Source organism: Zonotrichia albicollis, chromosome 29, assembly GCF_047830755.1.
Source record: "Zonotrichia albicollis isolate bZonAlb1 chromosome 29, bZonAlb1.hap1, whole genome shotgun sequence".
NCBI classification, from domain to species: Eukaryota; Metazoa; Chordata; class Aves; order Passeriformes; family Passerellidae; genus Zonotrichia; species Zonotrichia albicollis.
Window position 1 is genome coordinate 2,720,550 of NC_133847.1, and position 10,270 is coordinate 2,730,819.

The 10,270-nt window shown below is 49.9% G+C and overlaps 1 protein-coding gene across 7 annotated transcripts in view; it reads left to right on the top strand.

The window, feature by feature from the left end:
• DOT1L (DOT1 like histone lysine methyltransferase) overlaps positions 1–9,265 on the top strand; it is a 94,399-nt gene extending 85,134 nt beyond the window's left edge. For 4 of the 7 annotated variants that reach the window (XM_074528956.1, XM_074528959.1, XM_074528960.1 and 1 more), the window contains exons 26-28: positions 939–1,003; positions 1,920–2,873; positions 4,013–9,265. In XM_074528956.1, coding sequence (XP_074385057.1) covers positions 939–1,003; positions 1,920–2,873; positions 4,013–4,593 — 1,600 coding nt within the window. In that variant the 3' untranslated portion in view covers positions 4,594–9,265. Of the gene's footprint in view, positions 1–938; positions 1,004–1,919; positions 3,791–4,012 lie in introns of all 7 variants that reach the window. The other 3 variants (XM_074528957.1, XR_012577283.1, XM_074528961.1) reach the window with 3 other exon arrangements.
• Positions 9,266–10,270: the final 1,005 nt, after the last annotated feature.

The window sequence follows — 10,270 nt, forward strand, 5'->3', positions numbered from 1 at the left end:
CAGGGCAGGCACAGGGGCAGGGGCTGAGCTCTGCTCTGGCACAGGGACAGGAGCCCAGCAAGGGCTGCAGCTGTGCCAGGCCTTGGCATGGAGCTCAGGGCAAGGTTCTGCCCCCCGAGGCTGCTGGGCACTGCCCAGGCTGCCCAGGGAATGGTGCCAAGGCTGCCAGAGCTGCAGGAGCTCCCAGGGGTGCTCAGGGTGGGGGTGTTGGGGTGGCTGTGCAGGGACAGGGCTGGGATCAATGATCCCTGAGGGTCCCTCCCAGCTCAGGACATTCTGGGCTTTATTTCCCAGCATATCCCAGCTCATTTTCCCATCCTGGCAGCTCTGGGGTTTCTCTTTGCTCTGCTAATCCAGCAAGGTGCTGCTGGCAACCCCCAGACCTGCCTGGTTTGCCTCTCTCCTCCCCTCAGTTCATCAGGAATCAGGAGGAGGCCCAGCCCAGGGATGGCAGAACCCAGGAGGGCCCTGGCACAGGGTGCCCAGAGCAGCTGGGGCTGCCCCTGGATCCCTGGCAGTGCCCAAGGCCAGGCTGGGCAGGGCTGGGAGCAGCCTGGGACAGTGGGAGGTGTCCCTGCCATGGCAGCAGTGGCATGAGATGAGCTTCAAAGTCCTTCCCAAGCCAAACCATCCTGTGGTTCTGAGAAAAATAACCTCTATAGTAATGTGGTTCTGCTTGTTTTGAAAGAAAACAACCAAGTTCTCTGAACGTGCACCAATCCTGTCAAAGAGCAGTAATTCTGTAATAGCTCCTGCCTCAAGTTTGTGGTGGGTTTTTGGATGCTTATAAATTCCTTCAGTGACACAAAACTGTGGGACTGAGTTGTATTTTACACTCTCATTTGATAAGACCTGATCATGAGGAGTATAGATTGTGAGGGGAAATGTGTAACAAAAGGTTTGCTATAGGTGCAATAACCTTTCTATTTTCCCACTAGAATTGAGAGGAAAATTGCAACAATATCATTGGAAAGCAAATCTCCACAGAAGACTGTTGAAAATGGTACGTGTGAGGAATGGGAATGGTTTGTGGCAATGGCTGGGCCTGGGATGGGTGAAGCTGACACTCTGTGGGATGTTTCTGCTGCTGGACCAAATGTCATTCTTAATCATCATTAAGCCAGGTGGCTGCTAATTACAGATTTTGGGTCATTTCTTTCTGTAGTCACAGGCCAGCAAAGATCTGACCAGTTTTTTCACTGACTCAAAGGTGTGAGGAGGGATCTGTAGTACAAATATAGGGGAGGAAAGCAGATCAGTGTCCTCAGACTCTTTCAGAGTGTTAAAATGAATTTTAAGGACTTTCAGGTGACTTTATAAATATTTCTGCCTTTGGTTCAGAAATAGAATTACAGACTGATAGAGGGTGGGTTTTGAAGGATAAAAAATTGGGTGCTGTTCAGAGAAAGGTCTGGATCACCAGGAGCAGCTAGGGGAGCTCAGCCTGGAGAAAAGGAGGCTCGGGGAGTCCTCACTCTCTACAACTCCCTGACAGGAGGGTGCAGCAAGTGGAATTAGGCTCTGCTCCCAGGAAACAAGGGACAGAACAGGATGAAATGGCCTCAAGCTGTGCCAGGAGAGGTTTAGATTGGATATTGTGAGAATTTTTTATTATTTTATGTTATTTATGTATATATTATGTTATTTCTAATTTCAATGCCTGACCACCACTAAAAGGCTGGTCAGGCATTGGGAGGGGCCACCCAGGGCAGTGGTGGGGTTCCCATCCCTGGAAGTGTTCAGAATACCAATGGATGGGGCACTTGGGGACATGGTTTAGTGATGGACATGGTGGTGGGGCTGGTTGATGATTGGATTGATGATCTTAAAGGACTCTGTGATTCTGTAAACCCCGTTCTCAAGGGGCAGATTGAATGAATGCTGTTTATTGACATTTCTAAACCTTCCCCCCCATTTAGGTGGCAGCATATCGGGGAGGAAACAAGCACAAAGCAACGAGAACATGAACAGCAGCAAATGGAAATCGACTTTTTCACCGATATCTGACATCAACCTGACCAAAACCACCGACAGCCCCTTGCAGGCCGTGTCAGCTCTGAGCCAGAACTCCCTGTTTGCCTTCAGGCCTCCCTCCGAGGACGGGCTGCCCATGGACACCAAGGTGCCAGGACACCCCAGGAAGAGCCTGGCAGTGCCCTCGGACGGGCTGAGCCCTGGCACAAACCCCCCCAATGGCTTCAGCTACAACGGGGGCCTGTCCTCCGAGCTGGGCCTGCACGGCTTCATGGACGGCGCCGCTCTCCCTCACAAAGCTGGCGATGGCTCCAACTGCTCCCTGGGCTTCCCCTCGCAGCGAGGCAAGGACCTGGGGGTGTCAGACACCAACCTGTTCCTGAACAAGAGGCAGCTGGAAGCTCTGGGCACCAAGGGAGAAGAGCTGAGCCGGCCGGGGGTGAAGGGCAAGGAGCTGGGCGAGCTGAGCGCCCGAGCCGGGGGGGCTGTGGAGAAAAACTCAGTGCAGCACAACGGGAAGGTCGGCAAGGGAAGGGACCGAGACGTGGAGTTTAAAAACGGCCACAACCTTTTCATTTCTGCTGCTGTTTCGTCTGGTGGCCTTCTGAATGGTAAAAGCCTTTCTACTGCTGTTTCCTCAGCAGGGAACCCAGCGCCGTCTGTCCCGACGCACCATCCCTTCCTCAACACTCTGACCACTGGATCACAGTTCCCCCTCGGCCCCATGGCCTTGCAAGCAAACCTCAACTCGGTGACAAATTCCTCAGTATTGCAGTCCTTATTTAATTCAATGCCAGCTGCTGCCAGTCTGGTCCACGTGTCATCAGCTGCAACCAGACTGACTAATTCTCACACTATGGGGAACTTCTCTCCTGGGGTTACAGGTGGAACAGTTGGAGGTAGGCAGAACTCTTTCTCTGGTATAAGACAGGGCCTAAAGGAAAATCTGACACTGCCTCTCCAGGGGTGAAAGCTTTCATTTCTACAGGATGCCAAGCAGATCTGTCCCACATAACCAGTCTCCTCTCTCTCTCTCTTTCTCTCTCTTGGAATTGCTAGGATGATTTCAGTTCCCTACAGTGAAATCTCATGAGCTTTGTCTGCTAGATGAGCTTGTTGTACCACCTTAATGAAACAATACACCCAGACTTTGTGATTGATAATGTTTGCTTGTTCAGATGTTGCTGTGTTGGAACCAACTTAGGTCTGCCTGCAGGTAACAGATTTGACTTGTCCTGGTACCATGTTAAGGATCTCTAACTTGTCAACTTGAGTAAAGGTTGAGTTTAGGCCTTGAATGGATTTAGCATGATCCAGGAGGAGCAGAACATCAGAGGAGCTGGTGTTGGGAGTTCTGTAGCATTCTGGCCCTTGAATGGACATGAAGAGCATTTCTTGGCCAGGAAGGGCAATGCCATATGCACCTTGCACTTCTGGGATTCTGCACAGGCTTGGCTTCTGTGGCCCACACCAGGGACAAGCTGGCAGGACCAGAAGATAGGCTGGACCTGCCATCTCTTAAGTGTCTAGGGCAGTTTTTCTGACCTGTCCATAATCATTCAGGCACCATGTCGGGAAATCCTAACTCTCACATCTCTCAGCACGTAGATTTGCTGGAATTACACCTCCCCTCTGCTGCCCTGTAAGTGCGGGAGCAGGAGGGTGGGGAGGGAAGAGCAGCACTTTGAGTCTTCAGATAAGCAACTCTAAAGATCACTTCTAATCTCATCAAAACTCTGCCTGTGTGGTATAGAAGTGACAGTTCTTGGGTCTGACCATTTTTCCTCGTGGCCTTTAGAGGTTGGCAGTAGGAAAGGTAAGTGGAACCTTTTGTACCTCCTGGCCTGCACCATTACCTCCTCATTGCTTGCTGCCTTCTCACGCTGCACATTTTTGTATGGGGCTGTGACTTATTATAATTTTGCTTTTGTTTGTTTGTTTGTTTTCCTTTTTTTTTTTGCTTTGTTTTGTTTCTCTTGTCACTTGAGACTGTACAAAGGCCATCTGTTGAAGCTGAGTTTTTCTCTCCTGTTTGCAGGTATTTTTAACCATGCGGTGCCTTCTGCCTCCTCTCCTCATCAGTTTGGAGCCAGTTTCAGCAGCAGTGCTGTCTCTAGCAGCACCGTGCTAAGCTTAAACCCTCTGCAGGCTGTTGCCAGCACCTCATCCTCATCCTTCCCACCCTCTTCCTCTAATTTAGTAACATCTAGTGAGACTAGACCTGCTCAGCACCTCAACAGAGCTCCAGTGCAATCTGTCTTCCACCCCCCTCCACCTCCTCCTAATGTGTCCTTGCCTCCCCCTCCTCCTTTACTCGCTTCTAACTCCGAGCCTGCTCTCCTGCAGAACCTGCCCTCCATCCCTCCTGGCGAGACGTTCCTGCCCTCCTCCTCCTCCTCCTCCTCCTCCTCCTCTTCCTCTGTCCAGTCTAACTCTTCTTTGTCTCTCAAACTGGCTTCTCTCCAGCACAAACCCTCCCGCCCCTCCTTTACCGTGCACCACCCGCCCCTGCCCCGCGTGCTCCCGCAGCCCAACGCCGCTGGCACGGCCGCTATGTGGGTGACCCTTGGCATGCAGCCTCCTTATGCTTCGCACCTTTCGGGGGTTAAGCCACGATAAAGAGCTTGCTTAGCTAACAGTTCTTGTTTTGTAAGGTAAGGCCAGACACAAAACCAGAGGAGTTTGCGGGCGAGATGCTCACTTGACGCTTCTTCCTTTGCAGAGAGAGAGAGAGAGGTCGGGGCCGGGCTCCGTGAAACAGGAACATCTGAAACGGGGAAAATGAGTCCTAAAATGGGGGAGAGAAACCTCTGAAATAGGGAGAGGAATCTCTCAAATGTGGGGATTGAAATCTCTAAAATGGGAATTGAAATCCCTAAAATGTGGAGATCGAAATCTCTAAAATGTGGGGATTGAAATCTCTAAAATGGGAATTGAAATCTCTAAAATGTGGGGATTGAAATCCCTAAAATGTGGGGATTGAAATCTCTAAAATGTGGAGAGCGAATCAGCTGGTGGCAGAGGATGGAGAAAATGAGCCCTAAAGTGGGGGAGAGAAACCTCTGGAATGGGGAGAGGAATCTCTAAAATATGAGGATTGAAACCTCTAAAATGGGGATTGAAACCTCTGAAATGGGGATTTGAAATCTCTAAAATGTGAGGATTGAAATCTCTAAAATGTGGAGGTTTGAAATCTCTAAAATGTGGGGATTGAAATCTCTGAAATGGGGATTGGAATCTCTAAAATGTGGTGCTTGAAAACTGAAATGTGGGGATTGAAATCTCTGTGAAATGTGAGGATTGAAATCTCTAAAATGTGGGGATTGAAATCTCGAAAATGTGGGGATTGAAATCTCAAAATTGTGGGGATTGAAATCTCTAAAATGTGGGGATTGAAATCTCTAAAATGGGGATTGAAATCTCTAAAATGTGGGAATTGAAATCTCTAAAATGGGGATTGAAATCTCTAAAATGTGAGGATTGAAATCTCTAAAATGTGAGGATTGAAATCTCTAAAATGTGGGGATTGAAATCTCTGAAATGTCCAGATTGAAATCTCTAAAATGTGGGAATTGAAATCTCTAAAATGGGGATTGAAATATCTAAAATGTGAGGATTGAAATCTCTAAAATGTGGGGATTGACATCTCTAAAATATGGGGATTGAAATCTCTAAAATAGGGATTGGAATCGCTAAAATGTGAGGATTGTAATCTCTAAAATGTGGGGATTGAAATCTTGAAAATGTGGGAAGCAAATCAGAGGATGGTGACAGAGGAAGTGTTGGTGCTCTCTGTTCTGGGAGTCAGGATTTCTCGACAAAAAGTGCTCACAGGGGTAACTCTGCTCTGACTCAGGGTTATGTTCAGGCTGATGTCTCTTCATAGGAAGAGAAAATGTTCTTTCTGGAGGTAGTCACAGGAGGAAATGTCTATTTTCTATGTGGTTTCATACAGTTTTTGGAAGTGGGTGTTGCCCATCTGATCCCCCCTCTTGCACAGCCTGTTTATCCCAAACCAGTCCTTGTCTGTAGCACTGAGGTGCCCAAAGGTGCCTCTGTGTGACTCTGTGTGACAATGTGGTGGTCAGTAAAAACTGCCAGTCAACAACAGCTGCTCTAAATGGTCATAAATAACAATCTCTGGGTTATAAACTTCAGCTTTGCTTGGAGAGCAAATTCCCTGGGCCTGCAGTGCAGTCAGTGTCCCTGCAGCACTGGAAACACGAGCACAGGTAGCAGAGAGGGGCTGGGACTCCCCTGTCACTTCCCTGTGCTGCCCTTGCTGCCAGGGCCAGCAGGAACAGCCCCAGCAGATGTTTTATTTTTGCTCACAAGCCCTGGGAGCACAGGGAATGTGCAGGGGGCAGTGGGCTCCACTCTCCACAAAGGCTGCAGGAGCTTCTGGAGGCCGTGTGCATTTCTCCTGCAGCAGGTACTGACTGAACTGTCTCCAGAATAAACTGTACCACCACAGAGCTGGGTCCTGTGGTCAATGCAAACGCTCTGTGGCAATCCTGCTGTACCAAACTCGTGCTTGCCAAGTGCATCCAAGTGTGCCCAGCCCCAGAGCTGGCTCCCTGCTTTCCTTGTAGGTCTGTGATGTTGTTGCTGTCCACTGGTACCAAAGCTACAAACGTGGTTGAACACACTTTGCTGCTTTATAAAACTCGATTACAACACACCTGAGAGAGCCTCTGTGCATTGTGTGTAGTGTTTTCCTCATCAAATTCCTCCTCAGACACCACAAAACCCCTGGTTAGGCTTTTGGGAGGCACGTAAGTATTGCCAGGTCCTTCCCTGAGGAAAGGGAGGCTGAGGAAAGGATTTGTGTGCCAGCAGAGACGTGGGCATGGAAAAAAACCCAAAAGGAGAGAGGATGGGGATGGAGGAAGATGGGGATGATGAGGAGGGTCTCTGTTGGAATTACCTGGAACTGAGACCATGCTGGACTAGGATCCATCAGGTGTGACAGTCCCTGTCACTGAAAAATACTGAAAATAAGAGGCAAAGCAGAAAAGGGACTGGTAGAAAAATAGCTGGGTGTCAAAGGTGGGTTATGGAGCACAGGAGCAGAACTGATGGTGCCAGAGGTGGTTGTGATCCCAAGCCCTGTGACTTGAAGCCAAGGGATTTGAGCAGTGCCCTTGATTTCAGTGGGAACAGAAATGGGTTCAGATGTGGAACCAGGAATTGGGGGCTGAAATAATCTGCTGTGCTTCTGTGCTGGCACAGCTGGGCCTGCTCACCTGGACAAGAGAAGGCTCCAGGGACACCTCAGAGCCCCTTGTGGGGCCTGCAGGGGCTCCAGGAGAGCTGCAGAGGGACTGGGGACAAGGCCTGCAGGGACAGGACACAGGGAATGGCTCCCACTGCCACAGGGCAGGGCTGGGTGGGAGATTGGGAATCAGGAATTGTGGAATCCATGCCTGGAATGGATTTCCCAGAGCAGCTGGGGCTGCCCCTGGATCCCTGGCAGTGCCCAAGGCCAGGCTGGGCAGGGCTGGGAGCAGCCTGGGACAGTGGGAGGTGTCCCTGCCATGGCAGGGGTGGCACTGGGTGGGCTCTGAGGTCCCTCCCAACCCATGTCCCTCCCTCACAATAATAACAAAAAAAGCAGATTAACTTTTACTCTAAAAAGGTGAAATACTGAGGGGGAAAATACCTTTTTTACTCTTTCCCCCTCACTTGATTTCAGTCCCATAGGGCAGAGTTCAACACAGCTTGGAAAACTTCAGCATTTGGATGGCCCACAAATCCCTTGGAACATCCATCCCTTCCTCTAATGGGGAGTGGGCCAAGATTTGCTTCATCTGAGGAGGTCTTGGAGCAATGTAGGAATGATTGACACATCTAACAACACAGCAGATTTTTGCCTTTTATTTAGATGAGTCTCTTCCTCTCCTCCTGTTGTGCAGGTAACTAGGATTTCTACCTCAACCCAATGTGACCTATGCAAGGACAACGTGGACCAACTTCACTCGGCTTCCACTGAAAGGTGCTCACCTGGCCTGTGCAGGGGTTTCTACTCTTACTACTGGACAAAATAAAAACCATGAAAAAAAGACCTAAACAACAGAGCAAACATTTACTGTGAATCTGACTAAAAAAAAAAGAAAAAAAAAAGGAAAAAAAGGCAAAAAAAAGGCAAAAGAAATGCTTAAAGCTCCAGTTTGTATTGTTGATAATTTAGATAAAGTATTTATCTTTTTTTTAAAGTGAAAACAATTTTGACTTATTTTATTCCACCTAGATTCATAAATACAAGTTATTATTATTAAATTCTCTGAATACTAAAGGACTGGCACACCAGCAGAGATGTAAAAGAGCCTCCTCGGTGCTATTTTGTCCGTCAGAACTGTGCCTCTGGTTTGAATCCTTGGTGCTGATTTCGGGGGGTTGACCAATGCCAAACCCAGTTTTTAAAGGTCTGCAGATTATTTATTCCCCTGCCTGTGTTCATATCCCAAACTCCTCTTGGTTGGCAGCCAGGGCTGACAGAGGGAGGAATTCTCCCCCAGGGTTTGGTTCAGACTGAGCCAGGCCCTTTTTACCTGGGTGGGTTTTAATTGAGTTTGTGACTAACGAGGGCTCTGTGGAGCAGCCTGGGCAGGCACAGCTGGAACAGGAGGAATCCAAGTCCTGCCCCATCCCAGCTCCTTCCCTGGTGCTGCTGGGTCACTGTGAATTTTGGTAGCTGGTCTGGTAACGCTTTTTGGGGCTGGCCTTGGTGTTTGAGCAGGTGCTGGTGCTGTGCCAGCTCTGGGAAGGTTGAACATTGAACATTGTGTTTGTGTCCTGTGCAGGCTGCAGACTTTGCTCAGCTCGTTGTTCTTTCCTTCCAAGCACAACAGGTTTCCTTGGTAGGGATTTGATACTTGACAAGGTGCATTTTGCTTTTGTGTTCCTTTGCTTTTCAGTAGGTTTTGGAATGGTAGTTCACAAAAACACCCCGAGCTGGGCCTGCGCTGTCCCTGTGCCCCTGCGTCGTCACTCGGTGCCGTGTGTGCAGGAAGGGCTGATTTTATAGAGCTGTGCTGAAAACTTCTGAGTTTTTATGCTTTGTTTCCTTTGGTTTTAGTTTGTACAATGCACAATGAACCTGTAAAAAACTTATTTATTCAAGTGCACAAAGTGAGGAGGAGGAGAAGGATCCATTGAAGTAGAAATCAGCCTGGTCTGAGTTCAGGCTGGGCCAAGCACCAATTAAAAATATCACAGTAGAAAGGGGATTGCAACAGCAAAATGACTGGAAAAAAAAAAATCACATTCAGGCTTTGGAAAACACTTCCCTGGTGCTCAGAGGGGCAGCACTGGCTTTAAATCCCTTCTAATGCTACCTGGTGATCTCCCACTGCAGCATCAGGCACTGCAGGAGCCCCTTGGAGCCCCCAGGGCCACAGAGCTGCTCTGGGTTTGGGGTCAGTGGGGTCGCTGTGCCCTCCTGGCTCTGGATTTGGGGGCAGTGGGGTCCCTGTGCCCTCCTGGGCTCTGGGTTTGGGGTCAGTGGGGTCCCTGTGCCCTCCTGGGCTCTCCTGGTGCCCAGCAGGGTTGGGGGTGCTGGAGGGGCTCAGGGGCTGCAGCGGCTCCTCCCTGTGCAGGTTCAGCTCTGAGCCCCATCCTTGGCACTCTTGGGGAAGGTTCAGGACCAGGTGCAGTCCTAGGGAAGGTTCAGGACCAGGTGCAGTCCTAGGGAAGGTTCAGGACCAGGTGCAGTCCTAGGGAAGGTTCAGGACCAGGTTCAGCTGTCCTGTGTTTTCCTGGCTGTGTCTTCCATGGCAGCCTCTGGCTCTGGCTTTGCCTCCTCATCCTCTGCCCTGGGAGTTGGGGGCATTTTGGGATTTCTGCTTTGTGTCCTGCTGAGGGTCTGGCAGCTCGAGGAGAGCCTGGGGAAGGGCAGGAATGCTCAGGGGTGAGAGGAACATCAGTAGCTTCTCGTAGGAGCCAAAGACAGTGAATGTCCTGGAATCCAGGAGCGCAGTAACCCAGGTGTTGTGCAGCTGGGAGTTGGGCAGCTCCAGCTGCTGCCCCAGCACCCAGCAGTGCTGGGGCCTCTGGAGACTGCAAAGGAGTGATTGCTGGAGGGGCAGCAGCCTTAATTAATTTTCTAATTACCTCTCCCCCATGGTTTATATCTCTGGTGAAAGAGAGGAGGAAATTCAAGTAGAAGCTTTTCAGATCCTTTCCTGCAGAGGGACCAGGATTTGGTGTCCCTTGGAGCTCTTGTGCCTCCCTTCACCTCCAGCCACAGAGGTCCAGGAAGAAAACTCAGCTGCCATCCTTGTCCTGGCTTGGGCAG